General features: G+C 38.2%; 4 protein-coding genes across 5 annotated transcripts in view; 2 read left to right on the top strand and 2 right to left on the bottom strand.

Annotated features, from left to right (window-relative positions):
* LOC129751883 (lachesin) overlaps positions 1-24,737 on the top strand; it is a 338,054-nt gene that overhangs the window by 55,316 nt on the left and 258,001 nt on the right. The window lies entirely within an intron of this gene.
* LOC129751886 (titin-like) lies at positions 3,787-4,640 on the top strand. The gene is made up of 2 exons (XM_055747644.1): positions 3,787-3,860; positions 3,934-4,640. Exons 1-2 carry the CDS (start codon positions 3,855-3,857, stop codon positions 4,549-4,551), a joined length of 624 nt encoding a protein of 207 aa, XP_055603619.1. The 5' UTR covers positions 3,787-3,854; the 3' UTR covers positions 4,552-4,640.
* LOC129751885 (titin-like) lies at positions 17,078-17,862 on the bottom strand. Its single transcript, XM_055747643.1, has 2 exons — positions 17,827-17,862; positions 17,078-17,753 (listed from the first exon to the last, which is right to left on the bottom strand). Exons 1-2 carry the CDS (start codon positions 17,830-17,832, stop codon positions 17,133-17,135), a joined length of 627 nt encoding a protein of 208 aa, XP_055603618.1. The 5' UTR covers positions 17,833-17,862; the 3' UTR covers positions 17,078-17,132.
* On the bottom strand, positions 22,449-23,175 carry LOC129751887 (titin-like). The gene is made up of 2 exons (XM_055747645.1): positions 23,137-23,175; positions 22,449-23,066 (listed from the first exon to the last, which is right to left on the bottom strand). Exons 1-2 carry the CDS (start codon positions 23,140-23,142, stop codon positions 22,449-22,451), a joined length of 624 nt encoding a protein of 207 aa, XP_055603620.1. The 5' UTR covers positions 23,143-23,175.

Below are 24,737 nucleotides of genomic sequence, written 5' to 3'. Positions count from 1 at the left end.
GTCTCGAGTCGTAAGAGGAGGGATCAGGCCCCTTACCAACAAGAGGAGGGGTACAAGTGGTCACCTCGAGTCATTACGAGGAGAGGTTAGATTTCGATTTAGATAGTTAGAGTCGTTAGAGGAGAGATCGGGCCTTGAATCGTGCAGAGGAGAGGTAAACCTCGAGTCGATGCGAGGAGGGGTCGGATCTCAAGTCGTTAGAGGAGAGATCAGGCCTCAAGTCGCGAAGAGGAGAGGTTTGTGTGGTAATCTCGAGTCATTGCGAGGAGATGTCTGTTCTCAAGTCGTTAGAGGAGAGTTCAGGCGTCGAGTCGTAAGGATGAGAGGTTTTGCTGAAAGTGGTCTCGTTAATGAGTATTGCCTTGGAGCGCATTAGCGCGAATAGACCTCCCACTATTGAAGTATAGTGTACTAAACAGTTCGAGGTGGGAACCAGGTCTGCGGCCCCAGGTGGAGTTTAGAGAGTAGGGGGGTATACACGGAGTATATCATGAGTCTTGCCATTGTACCCATGGACCCAGAGTAGCAAACTGGGGGGACGCGGTGGCTCGCCGTGCCTTGGAATACAATCAGTAAACCGGGATTTACCACCTGTGGTTACCAACTAAAAAAAAAAAGGAATTGATCGGTTGTCTCAAATACCTGGCAACATCTTCGAGGCCAGATATCAGTGCAGCAGTTAGCGCCAACCGATACGGCGTTGGTATTCCGCAGAAACGCGAAACCGGAAATACTAATTGGATATGAATACGCAGATTCCGCTAACAATTCTGATGATCGAAGATCTGTATCGGGCTATGCATACATTATCTTCGGGAATTTGATTTTGTGGTCAACGAAACGTTAGCAGACAGTCAGTTTCTCATCGACCGAAGCTGCCATGCAGTGAAGGAAGGTTTGTAGGTAACAAACTTCTTGGATGAATTGGGTGTGGTTAGCACTTTTTTCACATTTATGGTGGACAACATCCCATGCATCCAGTACCTGCAGGAGACGAGGATTCATCAGCGGATGAAATACCTGGATGTCAAGTACGCATTCATCAGAGAGATCATAAGCAGCTGTCAGCTGTCTTTGCGACATATCTTAACTGAGGATCAGCCAGCTGATGCGTTTACGAAGGCGCTACCGAGGGCGAGGGGTAATATTAGGGGGTAATATTAGTGGGTTAATATAAATAAAGTTGTGGTAAGAAAAATGATAAAAAATGATTTTTTATAGAAAATTTCATTTTATCGACAGTTTTAGACTCGACGGCAATATTTAAAAAATCTGATTTTCTATGAACCGTCAATGTCAATTTCAAACAAAGATTTCAAGTGGCAATTTATCAAAATCGGTTTTAAATTGAAGAAGTCATGGTTATTTTACTAAAACTGTTATATTTGCATTTTTTTAAATATTTAAACGAACCACAGTGTACTAATCTTAGTATAGGAAGAATTAAACATGATAAATCTCACTCGTTCCAAGCTTAAATAAATCGTTGGTTAAGCTTATTTAAAACTAAATATTTTGATTGGTTAGAAAAGTTTAAACATTGTTGACAGTTTTTTAGTTCTACCATTTCTCCACACTTCCAATTTTAGCTTTTTGTAACATTATATTTTCAAATCTTTACTTCCATCCACTCGGAACGTCCAAAAAATGAGTAGACTATTTTCAAACTGTACACAACAAAACCATCGCTGAACCGTTTGCCCGAAAGAGTTGTGTGAGAGTCTAGAAAAGAATTCGCCAGCAGGATCTACACCCACCCCCACGGTGTATTTTGCGTTGTAGTTATGGGAAAGTCCGCCACATGGCCAGCCCACTATAACTACTTTTCCATTTTGCTCCCTCAGGCGGGGGTTGGAAAACAGCTTAAATGCAGTGTGAACACACAGAAAGTTGGACTCTAAAAGTCATTATGCACACTTTTGATCGTTTCGATTTTGCAGCTTTTTCGGTCCGTTTCACATGCAGAAACGGTGCTTGAATGTATGCGTATTCATGCACTTGTATTGAGTGAACAGGAGAGGATGGTTTCGTTATTTTTTGCAAATTTATTTTATTATGCAAACATGCCAATATTAAGCATCTCATTAAGTCAATTTCTACATTGTTGTGTGTTAATTGAGCTGAGGTCTATTCTCGATTGGCTGCTGCTACACTGCACGGTTTCTCATTTGAATATAGTAATTTGCTGTGCTGTTTTAGGAAAGTGCTCATTGAGTTAAATCATTTGAATTAATTCGGCTGAATGAGGATTCATTCTGAATGGAGGGTTTCCCATCGAAAATAAAAAGTTCATTCGGTGAACAGGAAGTGTTCTACGAAATACTTTACGGATATTGAAACTATTTTGATTTGAACACTTTTCTCAAGATGCCACCGATTCAGTGAATTTCAACTTATATACACTCAAAATTCAGCCTTTTATTCAATCATGAGAAATCTATATTTCAACTTTATTGGTTTAGGAGAATAACGCCAATTATCATAGAATGACCATAAAAATAACTCTTAAACTATTTATACCTATACAAAGGAAAAAAGTTAAACTTTCATATAAAACAATCCATTTGCTTCTAAATGCTATCATTTTATCAGGAGAGGTTTTTGTTTATGATTTTTCTAAAAAAAAATTTAGCTTTTTTTGAACTCTAAAACTACATCTTTAGTAATATACAAAATCTCTAACTACAAACCAAATTTAGTTTTTTTTTAAACTCAATTTATGGGCTTTCAAACGTAGAAAACAGTTTTCAGATATTTTAACTTCAGACTAAGTTAATGATGACTATCTGCACAAATTTTATGTTGATCAAAGTTACCCCGGTGATTAAAGTTTTTATCAATTTACGTTATGAAAAATGTGTCTATGTCTATATGCTCTTCATTTGACGGGAAAGAGTAAGGGAATTGAAAATAAGTAATACATAAATTTTCTCTTAACTTAGTTCAGTGAACTAATTTGAGATTTTTAAGATCGATTGAAAACAAAATAAAGAAATAGTTTTGAACAGAAAAAATCATTAAAAAAATAAAAAGAAATCTAATCTTCTTACAATACAAAAATTATATGCGATTTATGATTCAGGACCCCCAAGAATCGGCAGTAATTCAATGTTCAATGAATGTAAAAATATAAAAAACATATACTAGAGATCATCTCTCAATTGAGCCATGTATAATCAACAAGAATTTGCTTTTTCAGAATTTATTGATATTATCAGATTTTTGCAGACTCATGTTTGTTTACTTCCAAGAATAATGACCCTCCCGAAATCAATCTAAAATTAGCTTAAAATGACATGGGCAACAAATACTCGCTATAGATTTTTCTCAATTTACATCAGCAATTTTTCTCAATCTCAAGCCATCTGATATTAGTGCCCTAGTTAAAAGTTACGCTACCTTCACCCTGCGATGCACATCGGAACGACCCTGAAAAGTGCACTGTTCAAAAATAAAACAGAGCAACTGGTAGCTAATTTCTCTGTGCACGTGATTGCCGAATCGTCCGTCGTTGGCTGGCTGGAGCTACGCTTCAGTGATCGCCATACGCCTGACGCATGACCCCACGATGGTTTTTGGACGTTACCTACCGCAGATGGACAAATCTTACCTGTGTTTGATATCTGATAGATAAAATCTAATAAACCTTCAGAAACTCAACGTGCCGATCTTCGCGCATTTATTACGCGCTACAATAGTTGGGGCGATGAGAGATCTTTTTTATTGTGTTTTGGTGGCTTAAGGTGTTGCTAAGATCGATCTCAGATGGATGGTATAAAAACAGTATCTTATCGTAGCTTCAATCATCATTCAGTAGTGATCGGTTGTTCAGGTTACATCTCGGAAAGGCAAACATGAAGGTAAGTTGTGATTGACAATTTTTTTTTATTTTTGAATTTTGACTAATAATAATATCATGAAATTTTTTTTCAGGCGTTCATCGTATTCTCTATGGCTTTGGCCATTGTTAGCTGTGGGGCAGTCGACAACAGCCAGAAGGAAAAACGGGGTCTCTGGGAGGAGAGCTATGAGAACCACGAGCAGCGTCACTATGACCCATATGAAGATGACAACAGCCAGCTGCACCATTTCTCAACCCATCAGTTCAAGGAATACGAACATGATAACCAGAATCAGTATTATCAGCATCAGGATCTGAGCAACGGGTGGGAGGCAAAGAAGGAAATCAAGCACATCATCACCAAGAAAGTCCCAGTTCCATACCCAGTGGAGGTCGAGAAACGCATCCCAGTCGAAGTGAAGGTCCCATACCCAGTGGAAACTGAGAAGAAGGTCCCAGTTGTCGTCGAAAAGAAGGTCCCAGTGTACGTCGAGAAGAAGTACCCAGTCCATGTAGATCGCCCAGTTCCGTATCCGGTGAAGGTTGAGGTCCCAGTCTACAAGAAAGAGTACGTTGAGGTCCCAAAGCCATACGCAGTTCATGTTGAGAAGCCTTATCCAGTGTACGTGAGCAAGCCTGTCTACGTAGAGAAGCCAGTTCCAGTCACCGTCTACATCAAGAAGCACGAGAAGAAACCTTTCTGGGGTTGAGTGATGATTGAGTTTGTGACTGAAGCCTGAATCTACGTAGAGTTTCAGTGCTGAATGTTGATAATATAGTTAATGTTTAAGAAATTTAATCATATTGTTTTACTTCTTTGAGATTCTGAGGTTCGTGGGGGAGAATAGTTTTGATGACCAATGACTAGGGAAGCAAATGTAGCAGAACTGATAATGATAGCTGGTTTATGACTTGTTTAACACTTAGCGATAAATATGAGAGCGGGATGACTTCGCATGCGTTTCCAATAACGATCTAGATAACTCGCCATAACTTATTTTCTCTTTCAGTTCTAGTGCTAAGAAAATTCTACGACAAAATTGGAAGCGAGCAAGATAACAAACGCAAATAGAGTGCTTTTTTGAATACCTAGGAGTTCACATTATCCTGCTCGCCAACCAGTGACATGTTTGTTCAACCAAAGATGAATTTTTTTATTTGTTATTTAATTCTTATCAACGTATAACTTATCGAAATGATGACTTTAAATAACATGCATGACAAAACATTTATGTCTAGCTACGGAATTCTTAAGGCCTTCATCACTTTGCTTCGGAAAACATCCTTCAAAAAGTCGAAGTCAAAATGCTTGGACTTACGGTTGAACTGAGCACCTGAGATGTGTGACCCAGGGATTGCAGTGGAGAGAGAATTCTTTGCATTTGGAATGGTAATGATCAAAATTCCACAACTGCTTCACAAATTGCAACCATAAGCACATTTTGACTCTCTCTGAGCACCGGTTTCTCTCATTTTAACTAAAACCTTCTAATTCTCTCTTAAAAATTGCCACAAATTACCACAAATTCAATCATTGGCTGCAAAATAAGTGTGATCATTGACGAAGATTCTCCGTTTATCTCAGTACCCTGTGTGTGACCGTTCACTATGTTAAGGCCACGTTAGCAAAGGTGCACCCAGGGGAGCTTTGATTCAGCCACATTTTCTCTTTTTAACTTCAGCAATGATACCTAATTTAGTTCCTTACTGCCCAATTTTCATCACATTCGCAAAAATCAGGCAAAATCAGGCATATTTTTAAAAATCAGGGAAATTCAATGGCTTTTTAGGTTGTCGGGCAGAGCATCGAAAAATCAGGTAACCCCTGAAAAATCAGGCATATTGGCATCTCTGCTCGCAGGAATAAAATCACACCAACGAAACAACAGAACGAAGCTTACCGTACACGAATGCTCACGAGCGATCGTTGCCCGACGGACCGAGTTAACATTCCTCGCACCCTTCTCCCGCTCGTTTCCCGTTCCCTTGTATCTATCACTTTTAGCCACGCCCCCATGCGTTGCACGATTGATGTGTTCGGCTGCCGAACGAAAACGATTTTTTTAAATTCGCAGAACTGTTCGTTTGCTTCGCTGATGTTTCCCCCGATTGCTGTTTACTCCTGCCGAGTTTACCCGAAGCTTACTTCCTGATGCTTTCCGAGTTGAACTTTAGATAGCATCATTGCAGATAGAGTTTAACGAAATAAAATCGTTCTGCAAAGAAGGGCAAAGTCAGCGTTACTACATATACAGATTTTTCTGTAATCATACAGATTTTTTCGAATTTTTCAAACCAACAATCTGTATATACAGATTACAGATAACTGGAAGTTTATACAGATTTTATACAGATTTTCAGAAAATTATTTTTTTTAACGTTGTTTTGAATAAACTTTAAGAAAATGATCCAGCGTTCAAGCCATCTTCAATTGGCACAGCCACAAATTTAAAAATTCGGGATCGGGGCTTTAAAAATACAAAGTGTATAACGACAAACAAGGGTTTGAAAACAGATTGAACCCTATAAATATTTGAGAATCATGACCAAGATCGGACATTACATTACACGAATCGTAACTTACAATGCTATGTTCAATATTATTGACTTACTTCAGCGACTGTGGACACTTTTGTAGCAGTATTCTGTGAATATAAATATGTAATGAAATTAGCTTATTACAGCGACTTTTGACATAATTTTCTTAACCCAACTGATTGGTTAACCTGGGAAGGACACATTTCGCAGTTATTTGTACAAAGTTAAACCAAATAGCAATTTTCGTGTAGCAAACTGACAGAATTAGCAATGATTTAACAGTCCGCAGTCTGCAAAAATCATATGTACAATCCAATTCAATACACTATGCGTTATACATACGTCATCGTATTGCAGCATTAGTATCCGGAAACGATATTTCAGATACAGATTTCAATACAGATTTTTGAGATTTGATACAGATAAAAAAGATTTTTGCCTTGAAAATACAGATTAAAATGTGACATCGCTGGGCAAAGTGCGAGTATGTAGACTCGTGATTTTAACATCTCTGGTCCAAATGCGATTTAGACGAGTCTGAAGGAAAATCCAGGAGGAGGGAAAATTGCGTTGAGCAACTTCCTCTTCCAATTGAATCGAGACCTCGAGGCTGCTAACACCCAAAAATATAAGTTGCAGTGCCGAAAGCTGTAACTTTGTAAAAGTCTCTCGGGACGTCTTTACCCGTCGTGATAATCCGAGTGTTAAACCGAGGCTGAAGCCACGATAGCGCCAATTACTATCGGGCACAGCCGGAAAAACTACCCAAATTGACCAAATCCAGGTAGAGGGACCGGGTCTCCGTGTTGGGTAATTCCACGAGGTACAGTTACTTTACCACACTGAATTGAACCGTTATTAAGCAGAGCCCTCAATTTGCACGTTGAGACTGGGACCGCGATAGCGCCAAGGTCTATCGGGTCCAGAAACGGAAACAGAAGGGATTGGAAGCCAGGAACCGGGAATCCTTCTATCGGGCAGAATCGAGCTGGTAAACCGAGTCAACTGTCACAGGACCAAGGCCGTTGGAGGATCCATGAAGTACCGTGGTTGTAGAATCGGTGCACACATATCCTTTCGAAGTCTGGAGCTTGGCACCGAGGTACCGAATTCCCCGGTAGAGCGTGGGTGGTCTTACCCGCGGTGACCACGGACGGTGGTAGAAGACCAAGCAGCAGAGAGCCAAGGCAATCAGCAGCGCGCATCGACGGGCCCTTACACGACACACCACACACAAAAACCGTAAGTCGATTCTAATTGTGAGAGTTAGGGAACTTAGGCCAGGTTAGGGATTTAGGGAAAGTGCCAACTAGAAGGTTCAGGAAATAAATCGATTTGGTTCCGGCACTCTAACTAAGAGTCTTTTCTTGGGCTAGTGAGCCGACGCTGGGTGTTCTTTAGAAGAGTCCTTGTGACTGAGCGGGCTGTAACATAAGGGATTGTTACAGATGTTGACAGTTCCCAGATGAAACTCCTTTGTTCGTCCGTCTTCCTCACATAATGACTCAGTGTTGTAAGAATGGTCTTCGATACGCTCTCTAGTAACCCAACATCCTCACTCATCCTGAAACCGCTCGCGTTTCTGAAAATAAAAGAATAATCTCACGAACACAAGCGGGTGGTCTGATCTGTATGGTTTTCATAAAAACGTTGGTCATATTCTTGAGGCTGAAACGCTTCTGGTAGAATGCAGAGTTTTTCAATTGGGCGCATAGAAGGTCCTGTAACGTTAACTACAGAGTAACTATCCGTCTGATCCTGGATACAGCCCCTCAACTCGTCCCATGTTCCAGCGGCCGAGTGATTTTCGTACTTGATGATAGCTAGCCTCTCAACAGATATTTTAACATGCCACTTCCATCTCTTATATCGTCCTTGCGGTTGAAAAACTTCATTTATCCCTGAAATGCTGAAGTTGCTTATGTAGAACTTGGCCCTGATTTAGTCGATTTATGAGTACCTCATTGTAGTCTCTTTCTGGGAGATGTTGAAACGCCTCACCAATTAAGAAATGCTCGGTCAAGTTTAGTCAAGTTGAAGATTATTTGGGTCATAACTTAACGCAGTGATTAATCTCGAGTTCAAATAGTTCTCTACTCGAACGGGAGAATCGTGGTCATGTCTTTAAAGGCAACAGCGTTTTCTCCAAGAACCTTGAGAAGATGTTTCTTGGCCGATCGAACTGCGGCTTGCCAAAGGCCTACGAAGTGAGGGGCTGCTGTAGGAATGAAATACCATTGGATATGGTTGTTTGCATGCTCCCTGTACACCTTCTCTTAATGTTGACGATTGCGCAAAAGATTAAGCAATTCTCGTAGAAAGTTGCGAGTGCAAGCTCCAATGAAGTTAGTCTCATTATCTGAATACATATCCAAGCAATGTCATCTTCTCTCAGTGAATCTACGCAATGCTTGTAGAAACGATCCGTTGAAAGGTCTCAAACTAGCTCGAGGTGTACTTAGGCCTTCGTGCAAAGGCAGTTGAAAACTACTACGTATGCCTTGATTGCTGGTCGTCTTGGTGCTAAGCGAACGTATACTGGTCCAAAGTAGCCCACGCCGCGGCGATCAAAACCATTTTCCGCCAAAACTGTTCGTTTTTGACCTATATTGTCTTCGAGACAAATGACCACCATTACAAGGGCTAAAAAATTAGTTTTTTGAAAAATTGATTAATCCATCTAGTAGTGAGTTAGAAAAACTAACTTTTTTAATATTCATTTTAGAGCTGTATTGTCTGAGAAAAGTTTTTAGCTTGTACCAATTCTAGCAACTTTGCTAAAGAAGTCATAGCTGCAACATTAATCGTTTCAAAGTTATGACAATTTTTAGAAAAATAACACTAATTTTCAGTTTTTTCAACATAACTTTTTTGCGCGTGATTTTTCCTATAAAATATGTTCTAAAAAGTGTTGAAGACAGAAAAGTTGTACACTTTTGCTGAATATACTGCATAGCAATTTTGAAGTTTAAACGAGATATCTTGAAAATACTTAACGAAAATAGTCATTTTGAACTGGTTATATCTCTTGAGTTCGGACGAGTTCGGTTACATATTTCACAGTTTTGCAATCAGAAAAGTATCGCCTTTCAAACAATGTACAATTCAAAGTGGCCAATTGTGGCCTTCATAGTGTAAATGTCAATAGAAGTGAGCCGAAAGTGGAGTTTTTATACTAATTTGAGCATACATAACTATTACTATTTGGCAGCAACATGTAGTATTCCTAACAGTAGGCCTACTTGAACCACTTGGACTTGAGATGGTAGATGGGCTCAAATTAGTATAAAAACTTCATTTTTATCTCACTTCTATAGACATTTACACAATGAGGATCAAAATTGGCCACTTTGAATTGTGTATTGTTTGAAAGGCGATACTTTTCTGATTGCAAAACTATAAAATATGTAACCGAACTCGTCCGAACTCAGCAGATATAACCATGTCAAAATGACTATTTTTGTTCAGTATTTTCAAGATATCTCGTTTAAACTTCAAAATTTCTATACAGTATATTCAGCAAAAGTGTACAACTTTTCTGCCTTCAAAACTCTCTAGAACATATTTTATATGAAAAATCACGCGCAAAAAAGTTATGTTGAAAAAACTGAAAATTGGTGTTATTTTTCTAAAAATTGTCATAACTTTGAAACGATTAATGTTGCAGCTATGACTTCTTTAGCAAAGTTGCTAGAATTGGTACAAGCTAAAAACTTTTCTCAGACAATACAGCTCTAAAATGAATATTAAAAAAGTTAGTTTTTCTAACTCACTACTAGGTGGATTAATCAATTTTTCAAAAAACTAATTTTTTAGCCCTTGTAATGGTGGTCATTTGTCTCGAAGACACTATAGGTCTTAAACGATCAATTTCGGCAGAAAACAGTTTTGATCGCCTTTTTCATGTTTTACCCCTGTGTGCGCCGGTCTTGAAACGGCCTTGATCTTGTTACGCGTGCTGAAGGTAGTTCACCCATGGACCACTCTGTCGGGGAACTTTCCGATCTCCAAGTGGCCAGTACTTCAAACGAACTGAACTAAGCAACAACTGGGATCCAGCGTGGTACAACTTCTGATGATAGTGTTCGTACAACATAACTGTACAGGGGTGTTTCGCTGGCCCGCGATTCTCTAATCGGCCGCAAACTCATATTAAGTTCTCCGAAGAAATTCGAAGAGCAAACCATCTTAGAGGCGAACTTCGGTGAACCTCCTTTCCGTCGACTAAGGTCTTCCATTCTTTGGGAAACTTCTCCTGCTGTATTATGGCATATTCCCAGCAAACATAAAATCGCATTACAAATGATAGCTCACATCAAGTTAACAATGTGAATGCGAATCGCTATTCTTACTAAATAATCAAATAATCGTAAAAACGGTTAATTAAAGTCGGTAAAAATCGGATTTAATAAAAAATCCACCATGTTTGTAAATTTGTAAATCAAATGTTCACTTGGAAAAATTGTCCAATGAGCGAAACAGCAAACATTGTCGCTGGCAACGGTTTGCATGCGATGAAAGCAAAACTTGCGCTCTCTTGCATCGTCCAATTTGTATAATTCTTATCGCTTAAGCCAGAAGTTAAAATATGTAAGATTAACTGGTTAATCGCCGCGATGAATTGTTTGTTGTTTTCATCGTCTTTTTGGCAGAAATTCAAACGAAAGTTGGTCCAAACGTTTTAATTTTTGACGAAAAAAGTCAATGAAAGCAACAAATAAAAATATGTATTCAACTTTGGTAGGTAAATGCTGTTTTTTAGGGTTTTATGCGATAGTTCTATAATGTATATGAAACGTATAAAAAAGTTTGTTGATTAATGTACCTACAGAAATGTTTGCTGGGTTCGCATCTCTAAGCTCCGCCACATTTGAGAAGCTCCTGAAATTGTCTTCCTTTTTTCTTAAAATACACATCAGTCGCATCCAGTATGCGACGCTGGGTATAAGCTTGTTGAACGACGAGAATTTGCTATCATATTCCATTCCGAAAACGATCTGACTTGTTGTCAAGTTTGCTACAACATGCCAAACTTTTTCAAATTCTGCAAATAATTCTGCAGTAGCTATTCGAGACCATTCCAACAAGGGTTCTCATGGGTTTAATAGGGATTTATGTCACGGGAAAATAGATCTGCTTGATTCCTTACCCCTGGAACATGTCTCCAAACACAGTTTTCCGTCGCTGATAGGATTTTTGCTAGCTCACGTCTCGTAGGAATCGCCTTCCTGTGTCTTTGGGTTTATCGCAAAAAGCGCCGCTGGATGGAACGAACAAATTTGCAATACAGACTTTACACGCTGTAATACAGCAATACACGTCCTTGAAGTCATGATTTCAAAGTAGTCGAAGATTCCTTTGAATTCAGCTACAGTATTTGAAAGACCAAAATACTGGTATTTCACTAGCTACTTGCTAGCATCCTCAGTGGGTTATCGACTTCCCACTCGATAACCCACTGAGGATGCTAGCAAGTAGCTAGTGAAATACTAGTATTTGGGTCTTTCAAATACTGTAGCTGCATTCAAAGGAATCTTCGACAACTTTGAAATCATAGTTTCATTCAGCTAAGAGGTTCTTCAAACCTTTGATTATTAGTCTTTGAAGTCCTTCGCCACTTTTGTTATGAAACCGAAACTTCTGGATGCATAGTCGATTACGTAGTTGGAGTGTGCCTTGAATTCCAGGCGCTGATCTAGGTTTACGCCAAGATCCTAGTGGAAGTTATGGGATGTTGAAGCTATGGGGTAAAGATACTTGAAAATTTTTGGGCGAAGAGATCGCCGATTCTGCGTTCACAATTATGCCATCCAAAAACATGTTTGAAGGTACTATATCAGTTTCGTGTCGCTGTATCATGTGTCTCAAAAACGATTGGGCGAGAGATGTTCATGAAATCGAGGTAGAAAGCTGCTAGTTTCTCTGCAGTAGCATTTACCCTAGTTACTTCAAGCGATGCCTATAGAGCAAAGTGATGTGGGACTGTTTTAACAGGTGGTCATGGAGCAAATTCGATGTTTGGTAAACCAGATCCACCGTTGGAAAAACATAGATCCAGTGTTCGACCGTATTCGATCACCATGCTGTTCACCTGGCGCAAGGTCGCTGCACCCAGGGAGTCTAATATGATGTGTGAAGACGCCGAAAAGCAGAGCTAGCTGGGTTCGGGCACAGAAGGCTGCCATGGTTGGATCACCACTTCAAACCGGGCATATTGATGTCACCAATGATGAGTACATCTTCTGGAGCGCAGAAGGAGCTCACTTTGTGCAGCGTGAAAACAACTCAGCCAGGGCAACATCTCTTGAGCAATCGGGTTGCAGGTCTGAAGGCAAGCTCTTGAAATCCTTCAAATATTAAAAGATATTTTGCAGTTTGTAAATTCCTACTCTGTACTCATAAATTAATAATTTTTACGAAAATTTTACGGAAAAAATTATAGCAAAGCAGTTTCCTGAGAAGCTTTATCTCTTTTTCTCTTCTTTTTGGCTGGAGGTAGGCGCTCCTATAGAAGAGGCAGTGTCTTGACTATAAGCCCTTTTGTAGGTTGAAGAAATTCAAAATCTTCAACCGGAAAACACTTATGAAAAACAAATTCACTACCAAGCATTACTACCTGTATGTTCCTTTCCTAGTGTTTATGATTACGCTCTACATTTTTCCAAGACCAGTTTGTCTTGAACATCTCACTCGAAAGGGACCCGAAGAGATATATTCAGGTGGAGAAGAAAATAACGTTTTGTATATTAACGTTTTATACTACAAATATTCTAAAAATCACTTAATTCTCATGAGAGACACTGAAACTGATCGACGATCGAATGCTTGTTGTTACTGTTGTTCCGGAAAACCTAAATAGCAAGCCTCGCAGGCTGTGTTTAGATTTGTGTCTGCCGGCATGGCAGAGAGTACGCAGGCAGTGATTGTACCCCATTTACCCGAAAACCATTGCCCAGAATGATTTTTTCCCAGAATGACAAATACCCGAAATCAAACCCCAGAATGAACCATTTCCCAGAAAAAAAATCCCCAGAATGCACCATTTACCAGAATTTTTTTCCCCGGAATGTACCATTTCCCAAAATTTTTTTCCCCAGAATGGAACATTTACCAGAATGGCACAAATCCCAGATTTTTTCCCCTAGTATTTTTATTTGTTTTTTTTTTCTAATGAATTCTTGAATATTTCATATGATTCAAAATTAATTTTTTCAAAATGATTTTTTAAATGAAACTACGACTTTAAAATTTTACAACTAAATTTATTTTGGAACCAATATTGTGCTTTGTTTATGGTTTGGGTACTTTAATTGATTCAATGCTTACCATGGTCCTTTAAAAAACCGTTTTGTTATCCGACTCCTCACGCTGCGCGTTCGAACTTGAATGACGTTTTGTCCTTCACGCTGACCTAGGAAGCCCCGGCAGACCTAGACCAATGTCTTAGGGCCGCCGCTTCCGACGGCGGGTCGGCGGCCTCTCGGATTTGGGAGCTTCGGCGGCTTTGTGCCGCCTCAGCCCCTTCATCCTCGTTGGTTGCGACCTTGCCGCAAAAGAATAAAGTTATGAAACCCCATTTTTTTTAGTAACAACTCCATTTTTTTAAATAATTTCTAGTAAGGATAAATGTTTTCAAGTTTCTGGGAAATGGTCCTTCTTGCGAAAAAATTTCTGGTACATGGTTCATTGTGGTGAAAAAATTTCTGGGAAATGGTACATTCTGGCGAAAATTTTACTGGGGAATGGTTCGTCTGGGGAAAAAAAATCTGGGGAATGGTTCTTTCTGGCGATTGGAATTCTGGGGATTTTTCATTCTGGGCAATGGTTTTCGGGTAAATGGAGTACAACCGCAGACAGTATGAACCGATGCAAGGCCGCATTAATTAAACTTTAGTGAACTGAGTGAGTGGCTTTTCAAATTAGATCATGTAGCAGTAAGTATCTAAATCACTTCTGATACACCATGTAGTAAGCTTGAGTGATCGACTTTGAAGCAAATCGGCTCTCGCTTTTGAATCGTGTTTACCTGCATTGATCTCACATTGTCATTCTGCCGACTCTAGTTCCCTAGATAGACAGCAGCATTCGGTTTTGATTTTTTTTTCCAACTGAGCGTTTCTTCCAAATGATTTTCGGAACATTATTTTACTACTTCCTAGATTTTTTTTCCATAACAACAATAGATATAGGTACCATACATGGCCGTAGGAACGGGGGGGAGGGGGGGGGGGGTTTGGGGGTTAAACTACCCCCCCCCCCCCATGAAGATCCAAAAATACCAAGTGAATTTTTTTTGCAAAACAAAATTTAAAATTTCTAATCAAACTTTGATGAACAACTACAATCATTCAAGAGTAACAATAGTGTAACGATCTCGTCTCCAAAATTTCGAAATCTCATTCCAGGACCACAATTCAACGACAGTTTTTCAAAAAAATTCTTTCTCTATTTGCAAACTCAAACGAAAATAAAGAGTCCTTAGTCTTGCGTTCAAATCATGATTTCAAAGTAGTCGATGATTCCTATGAATTCAGCCACAGTATTTTAAAGACACGAATCATATTTTTCAACAAATTTTGTCAAAGTAAACATAAACGTTTTTTTGGAAGCCTTAAATATGATTCTGAATCAGCTGATGTGTTACGAAAAAATTAAAAAAGTTTTCTATGTGTTTTTCTTCTTGATTTTAATGAAATGGTTCCAAAATTTGCCTGCATATTGGCCGGATTCAAGGGAAAATTTTGAAACAATCTGCCCTATTTTTGCAAGGTCTGAGGATAAAAGTGCCTGGATTTGCTCTTCCCGATACCTACTTGCGGAAAAATATCTAGTAAGTCTCCAGTTTATTGTTATTGAATTTCATTTAGGATGATAATTGGTTTATAATACTGCTTCGAATCTTGGTGTTGCATTCCAATCTAAAATATCATTAATTTCCTTTATTCGAAACTCTTTATTTCGGAATATGAAACAAAAAAATTAAAATCCGAACCATATTTAAGTTTTGGATTTGAAATTTTATACTCAGTTTATATGCAGATTTGAAATATTAGAAAGTGTCATGAGTCCAGAATTGAAAAATGTGGAACAATTTCATCTTTCACAATTTTAGTTAAATTTAAAAGTTCAGTTAAGAAAAAAAAGAGAAGTAATTATTTAGAAAACCGTAAGCTCAGAATCAAATATATAATTTCTGGATAAAGGGTTCTGAATTGATACTAATTTCGCTTTTTGGTTTCAAATTCATAGGATTTCTTAGGTGGAATTTAGATTCAGGTTTTGAATTTGGTTACAAAATGCAAAATTCAGGCTTTGATTTTCAATCCAAGGTTTGTGTTCAGATTCACCTAAAATTTGAGTTTTATAATCACTTTTAAAGTATCAATGTTTAAATTTCTTTAAGGATTCAAATTGAAGGAGATTGCAGTTTCATAACTTCGATTCTTGATTCAAAATGAAAATTGTGAATTCAATCAAAGTCAGCTAACAAACACAAACCTGGTGAAAATCACAAATAAAAAAAAATCTGGATTCATTTCCAAGATTTAGTTATTTTTAATCTAAATTTTAATTTTGAGAACTTTACTCACAGGATTTAAACTGTGAAATATAAACTAATATATGACAACTTTTGAACTTGGTTTTTATCCTCAGGTAAAAATTCAGCTCGAAAATTTATTTTTCATTAATTACATATATTGCGGATTTGGACAAATGAACTTAAATCTTAAATTTCAATCGAGTTTACAAGAGTAGAAAATAAAGCTTATTTGAACCGTAAACCCAATTCTTTACTTTTATTTTTGAATATTTGATACATTTTCACCCATGCTTAAAATGGTAATGCTTATGGTTCAAAAGAATTAGCTTGCTAATGTTAGTGAGTAAGAAACGATTTTTTGTTTTTAAATGAAGCGTTCAAAATTCTTTTTTGTTGTTTCAATTATAGTCTTTTCTACATCATTGAGCCACTCACGACTTTTACCAACGTTGCAGTTGGCGCATAAGTCATCGAACAACTTAACTGTAACAACTGTGAAAGATGTTTACTCTTGGGCTCGAACTCACGGACATCAGCTCAGGAGGCGACTGATTTACCAACTGAGCTATTTCACAAGTCCCATATTTTTTAAAGCCTCATTAGAACAATTGGCAACTCCTATCACTTATTTTAAAAATAAATAACTATAAATGCAAAATAACTTTAACTCGAAAAATATATACTTAGTACACATACATTTTTTCACTTGTGTATGCATTGTCAAGCAAAAATGCTAAAGAAACAAAAATTGTCATCAAAACCCCACCCATGAGCCGGTTCTTCCTAAGGCCCTGGTACCATATCTATTGAGGCACAGAACAGAATTATGATAATTTCGCACCTGAAAAGTCACATGTGACACATGAAAGGGGACTAAAATTTCTAAATTTGGCAACACAAATGGTCGATTCCTCCAAAGTGGAACAATATATAGTAATACTAATAAACTTAATTTACGAGTTTTCTACACATTTGCTTGAAGATACCTAAATCTTCCATTAATTGAAATTATGCGCTAGTTTCGATTTAAACTGAACTGTCCTATAATTCAAAGCAGATGAGGAAGAGAAACATTACAAAGCACTTAAATTTGCCACGACGTGATTAAAAAATAATTGCGTAACTTTCAAAATAAAGCTATATTTTAAACATTCAGCAGTAACAATCTACGCAGATTCAGTCTTCAGTCGCAAACGCTCTCTCATTCATCAATCAACCCCAGAAAGGTTTCTGCTCGTGCTTCTTGATGAAAACGGTGACTGGCACTGGCTTCTCAACGTAGATTTTCTTGTTCACATACACTGGATAAGGCTTCTCAACATGAACTGCGTATGGCTTTGGAACCTCAACGTACTCCTTCTTGTAGACTGGGACCTCGACCTTCACCGGATAGGGAACTGGGCGATCTACATGGACTGGGTACTTCTTCTCGACGTACACTGGGACCTTCTTTTCGACGACAACTGGGACCTTCTTCTCAGTTTCCACTGGGTATGGGACCTTCACTTCGACTGGAATGCGTTTCTCGACCTCGACTGGATATGGAACTGGGACTTTTTTGGTGATGATGTGCTTGATTTCCTTCTTAGCTTCCCACTGGTTGCTCAGATCCTGATGCTGATAATACTGATTCTGGTTATCGTGTTCATATTCCTTATACTGCTGAGTTGAGAAATGGTGCAACTGGTTGTTATCATCTTCATATGGATCATAGTGACGCTGCTCGTGATTTTCGTAGCTTTCCTCCCAAAGGCCTCGTTTTTCCTTCTGGCTGGTGTCGACTGCCCCACAGCTAGCAACAATGGCCAGAGCCACAGAGAGTACGATGAACGCCTATTGAAAAACATAAATTATTATTTATAATTCAAGCTTGGCTTAAGGTTAAAAAGAAACACTTTTTGCTCACCTTCATGTTTGCCTTTCCACGGTACGGACTGCACAAGGAATCACTGCTGAATGATGATTGGACAATGATAACATTTAATTTATATAGGAACTCCGTCAGATGAAAAGTGGTTCGAATTGTCTGTTCTCTTTTATCTGATTTCATGTTATCGTTCGCACCATTGATCGAAGGTTTTGTTTGCCGGATGTTTGGTTTTGTTTTGTTATCATATCGTTTAAAAGGATTTTTATTTTAATTCAATTTTTTTTTAACGAAGAGGGACATTGAAAATTGTAACATAAAATTTATTTTCGTCCCAATTGTATTATGTTGGGAAAAAATAGTAGACATTCTTTAAGATAGGATCTTTCTTTGAATAATAAAAAATACTGACCTTCCTTCTGAACGTTTTCATGTACAAAAGCTCCTGCCTACCTTTAAGCAATTTCGTGAGTAAGAGAAAAATTTTTTATGAAAATCCCAAGAAAAAACTCTTTTAATGAATTAACAATTTAACTATTAGTTGATCAATCAAATTATGAAATTTCACACTAAATGCTAACAACCATCCGTCTAGCCATTAATCAATGATGCGGCTAAAAGCCCTGCATTCGAACAAAAGGAAACAGACGAATCGAATCTTTTAACATCAAATACAGTTCCTATATAAAGTGAACTTTATCACTGTTGAATCATCATTCAGCAGTGGATTCTTGTTCAATCTACACCGTGGAAAGGCAAACATGAAGGTGAGCACAATGTGCTTTAAAAATTAAGCGTTACATTGCTATTAGTTGATAAATAATTATTATTTTTAGGCGTTCATCGTACTCTCTGTGGTTTTGGCCATTAATGCTTGCTGTGGGGCAGTCGACAACAGCCAGAAGGAAAAACGGGGTCTCTGGGAGGAAAGCTACGAAAAACACGAGCAGCGTCACTATGATCCATATGAAGATGATAACAACCAGTTGCATCATTTCTCAACTCATCAGTATAAGGAATACGAACATGACAACCAGAACCAGTATTATCAGCATCAGGATCTGAGCAACCAGTGGGAAGCTAAGAAGGAAATCAAACACATCATCACCAAGAAAGTCCCAGTTCCATACCCAGTTGAGGTCGAGAAGCGCATCCCAGTCGAAGTGAAGGTCCCATACCCAGTGGAAACTGAGAAGAAGGTCCCAGTTGTCGTCGAAAAGAAGGTTCCAGTGTACATCGAGAAGAAGTACCCAGTCCATGTAGATCGCCCAGTTCCCTATCCGGTGAAGGTTGAGGTCCCAGTCTACAAGAAGGAGTACGTTGAGGTTCCAAAGCCATACGCAGTTCATGTTGAAAAGCCTTATCCAGTGTATGTAGACAAGAAGATCTACGTAGAGAAGCCCGTGCCAGTCACTGTTTTCGTCAAGAAACACGAGCAAAAGCCTTACTGGGGTTGAGTGATGAATGAAAGTGCGTTTGTGACTGAAGACTGAATCTGCGTAGAGTATTACTGCTAAATGTTGAAAATATAAAAATTGTTTTAAAATTTAATTTGTATTGTTCTTAATTCGAAGTTAATATTTTTTTTCCTTAAATACCAAAGTATAGGGTTCGTCATTGGCATTTTACTTTCTGTTGAATACACTTGTTTTTTTTTACGTTTGTTCCATTTCGAATCAGGCAGCATACATTTTCTGATTTCTCTATGATTAAATTTTTAACAAATGTTCAATATATTTTTTGTAGTTTGCGCTTTAACTTTATGGAATAATATGTGTCTGTTTTTCTGATAAATTCTCAAATTTTTGTCGAATACCTCCCATCTATTTACGTACAGTGGCAAACTTCAACCGTAACGGTATTTTTTTTCCACACTTCTTCAATTCAATATTATTCTGCTTGTACCATTCCAATATACACCGTCATTCCAATATATACCGGGTGTAGTGGTAGCTAGCTAGGTTGGACCGGAACTTCAACGGTGGGGCCTTCGTGCTACTAAATAAACGTCAAAACTATCTCCTGAAGTCACTACTCCTTATAAACTTGTCCATTCATGGTTGCTCCTGTGATTAAAACGTTTGCTTTCTTTCCACAACAACAGATGGCTCCCATGCCGTAGAGGACAGCATTCAGCCAACGGTCATGAGATCAAATCCAGTTCACAGCATACATAGTACCCTTTCTGTGTGCTTCACCGTAAGGTCTTGAACTTTTTGGATCTTGTAGGGCTTGGTCTGAGGTTTATCTTTCAGGTTCCGACGGAGACTTCGATCCGATATGTTTAGATCCTCTGCCAATTTTGTGGCACTACGACGAGGATTTTTCTTAAGGCGTTTCTTGACGATCTCCGCCATGGCAGGTGCCACCAAAGTAGGTCGGCGTCCCCCACCATATCGTTTTTTGGCACTTCCGGTCTCCAGGTATCTTGACTATGTCCTTCTGCCGTTTGTCAGCTAGGAACAAGGCAATCAGCGCTACGTTTCTGTTCGAGATCCATTTTTCTGGATAACACCTGATTACAAAAGAAACACTTAGGTACATCCAATGATAGCTAAGACTTAATGTAAACAAAGCGACAAGGGGTCGTTCAATACTGTTTCGTGTGCGACGTTAAAGGAGTCTTTTTGACGAAACATCTGATTTCACAGAGATAGGTATGTGTTTGTGTGTTCCTCCTGCCTGACCATGTTGGGTTTTCAACGTGGGTGTGCACAACTTTGTCTGGTTTCTGGATAATTTTTTAAAAAGTGTATCAGTTTTCACAAAATTTTTACCATTAAGTAAACAAACCTTGCAATTCAAAACTCTGGCATTAACTTAACGATAACTAGAGGCGTTTACTTACATACTTAATTTTCCCGCGCCGATCCTCCGACGCACTGTTGACGATCTGGAGCCAACATCTTCACTTGGTCCCAGTCACTCGTCGACAGTTCGTGTTCAGTTTGCAATTCAATAACTTTGATTATGTTCAGTAAACCACACTTTTTCCAGTTTTAAATTGTAGATGGCACCACTATCTTGCAGTTAAAACCGAATTTAGTCTCAATATTGATTTTTCAGGTTCATTTAGGCTCATATTCATCATTTTGAGGTATTTTCCCATCACAGTTTTGTGAAAGTTCACGCTGCAGAAAGCTTTTTCGGATTTGAAAAAGAATCACTAGCACGAAAATGTACAACCGCCAAAATTTCTGCTCATCTCAACTTCCGATTCAATTGCAAAGCATACCAATAATACTGCTAGCCGCCTGGTCCATCAAGCTCCATCGCAAAGTATAACATTATTCTGATAATCGGTCCAAAAATTCACTTTTAGTGACCTTGATGCAATTCTAATTTTTTTTGGATTTAGTGATCTCAGAATTTCCAATGCGCTAACACGGTACATTTATTTATTTCTTGACCAAAATCATCCAGCACTCGCTAATTAATCCCGGATATTCGAAAATGGGCATGAATTTGGTTAAATGACAAGATAGTGCTGCCATCTATGACTTAAAACTAGAGAAATAGTGTTTGACTATTAAAAAACATTAGCATTTTTGAATTCCAACCTGCTCTTTGAATTCAAACTATGTTTCATCATTTTGCAACATACTTATGAATGTTAATTTAGAAATCAAGCAGTTTGATAAAGTTTTATAGCAAACTCCTTTACGCTAGAGTAGCATCTCTTAAAACCCCCTTTTAATACCTTTGTAAACGTTTAGAATTCTGGAAAACTCCTAAAATGCAGTTATCTATTCAAATAATTCGTAGAAGCATTATTATTCACTTTTACACAATAAATTTTTAAAAATAATCTCGTTTTTGTTGAAAATCTCAAGTGGTGCTATTCTTATTTCGCACCCTTTTTTCACATTTTTGGTCCTCAACGCCAATTGCTACGTCCAAAAATAGTAAACTTATGCTTGATTTATCCGTTAAGCAATTCAGAACAAACTGTGGAAGAAAATTTTCGTAATTTTCGATCATTCATATTTTAACAAGCAAAACACATAGTGGTGCTATTCTTATTTCGCTTACTGTATGTGCACCAAGTTTCACACACGTACAACAAGACGGATTTGACGTTTGAGTTGAAGATTCGGATTTTCGTTCGTAGAGAGATCTGCCGTGACCGTCAGATGTTCGAGAAACTCGCAATCACAAATCGGGCCTTTCTGATCCAGGTTTCGATGTCTTTCCTGGTACCACCATCAGGCGTTATCTGACTACCAAGATACTGGAAGCACATCACTTTCTCAACCTTTGCCCGGCTAGCATCAAACTGGAGGGATTTCCTGTGTAGATCTCCATCGACTTGGTCTTTCCGACATTGACTTTGAGACCTGCTGCCTTGGAGCTTTCGGTGAGGACATCGCGTTTGCTCTGCATATCCGGTTGTGTTTGGGCGAGCGAAACCATATCGTCAGCCAGGTCAAGGTCGTTTAGTTCTTCATTGTTGGTAATAAGATCGGTACATCGTTGTCTCACTCCAGCAGTACTGGAATTGAACCAGACAAGACACCGTCGTGGAGGACCTTGCACTTTTCACAGATTTATGAATTATGAATTTAAAAAGACATTTGGTTACAATTATAACAAATTAAACTATATTTCCAAAACAAACGACAATCTATATACAATCAGTCTTTCAGGAAGGCAATCCCCGATTAACCCCAATAAGGTTTCTCTTCGTGTTTCTTAACGTAAACAGTGACAGGAACTGCCTTCTCTACGAAAACTTGTTTGCTCACATACACTGGATAAGGCTTCTCAACATGAACTGCGTATGGCTTTGGAACCTCAACGTACTCCTTCTTGTAGACTGGGACCTCAACCTTCACCGGATAGGGAACTGGGCGATCTACATGGACTGGGTACTTCTTCTCGACGTACACTGGAACCTTCTTTTCGACGACAACTGGGACCTTCTTCTCAGTTTCCACTGGGTATGGGACCTTCACTTCGACTGGGATGCGTTTCTCGACCTCAACTGGATATGGGACTGGGACTTTCTTGGTGATGATGTGCTTGATTTCCTTCTTAGCTTCCCAATCGTTGCTCAGATCCTGATGCTGATAATACTGATTCTGGTTGTCATTTTCGTATTCCTCCAACTGATGAGTTGAATAATGATGTAACTGGCTGTGGTCATCTTCATATGGGTCATAGTGACGCTGTTCCCGCTTTTCATAACTTTCCTTCCAGATGCCTCGTTTTTCCTTCTGGCTGTTGTCGACTTTCCCACAGCTAGCAATGGCCAATGCCATAAAGAGTACGATGAACGCCTTGAGGAAATAATGAATTAATAAATGTTTGCAAACACATAGTTTTAGATAAATTGAATTTTTTACTCACCTTCATGTTTGCCTTTCCACGGTTTAGACTGAACAAGAAATCACTGCTGAATGATGATTGACCGTTGATAACATTTAGTTTATATACTTTCCTACAAATGAAGCTGTCGCTTCTCTTTCGTTTATCATCCGTTTGAGTCGTTTTTAATCTACCAATTCAGTTTGAAGCGTGAAGGTTATCAGCTGTTGAATTTGTTCCCTCATCTTTTATTCAATTTCTATTGAAGAATTCTCACAATTCTAAATGTGCGGTTCGAGATTTTCTCTTTTATGTCATGGTAGGTCTCAACATAAATGGTTTGAGTGAACCATGTTTTATGGATTCCCGAGTATTTATAAAATCTTGCATGTGACATAAGTCGTTGAAAATTCAAAGTAGTGAATACATTTTTGGTTTTGGATAGATTTTGATAATTGTTTTTTCTACTGTTGTTCTTTCTAGAATGTGTTTGATTGGCTCTTGTTTTCAATTACCATTAACTAGGTACACAATGTAAATAAATTATGTTTTCCGGAATTGCCTTGCATTTAAGAACTGATTTTGACTTACTTGAGGGTTCTGAATGTCAGCTACCATTTTTGAGATTAATGGGTAAGTTTTAAAAAAAAAATGAAATTATGTTTTTCAAAGCATAATATATTTAAAGCATAATGATACAAGAATATGAATGTATGTATGTATGTTTGTATGACTCCCCCGTCTGTAGCAAGGTCCAGCCTATGTATATGTGGCTTGGATTTAAAAATTGCTTCTAGGGTTTCCAGGGTGGTAGTCGACCTTTAGAGACGTTCTACGCAAGAATGACTCATGTGACTTTTGAGTCATTTTCACTTTTTTTGCTGGAAAATGCTTATTTTGGCGTTATCTTTCGAATACAAACACAAACAAGTATACTTTGTTCTGAACTTATACAAAATTTTCATCGAGGTGGTTGTCTTTATGTTGATGTTTATAAGAAAAAATGTCCCACTGGGAAAAACTGTTTGAAAACCACTCAACAGACACAGAACTCTTCAAAAATCGCTTAAGTGGGACATTGTACTGTAATTTTAATTGTAATTTTCTATGATTGAAGGTCACAGCGAAGGACAAGGAGGGGGAGGGGGCGCTCACTTTAGCGGGTTTGATTTGTGACGTAAAATGAAACACATTATAGAATATCGATCTAAGCCGTTTATTATTTTCAAATTTAACAAAAGTACTCTAATCAAAACAAACTGAAACAAAAGCAATTGAAAAAAAACTTGGAAAAAGGATGAAAACTTATAAACTATGATCCTTTTTTGTCGGCAAGTTAAAATAAAACTGCTTCCTGTTTTCTGGAAAGCAACGATACTTTTCTTGCTTCTTCTATCCTTTTGGGCGTTTGTTGCCTTTTCAGATGATTATTTAGTTCGAAAGAACTATGTTTTACTGTTTTCTTTTGCTTCTTAGAAAAAAAACAACACCCAAGAAGATCGGTACCATGGACAGAATCCGAATATTTAATACCGAAAGAACCTTTTTCGATACAAACTTTGGATATGTTGTCAATGTATGGCCGTGGATTCATAAGCTGTAACATGTATTATGTAACTACAAATTTAATTTCGAAAAAATCC

This window comes from Uranotaenia lowii, chromosome 3 (assembly GCF_029784155.1).
Source record: "Uranotaenia lowii strain MFRU-FL chromosome 3, ASM2978415v1, whole genome shotgun sequence".
In the NCBI taxonomy this organism is placed as follows: Eukaryota; Metazoa; Arthropoda; class Insecta; order Diptera; family Culicidae; genus Uranotaenia; species Uranotaenia lowii.
The sequence above is the reverse complement of the archived record's forward strand: the minus strand, read 5'-3'. Positions and strand labels throughout refer to the sequence as shown.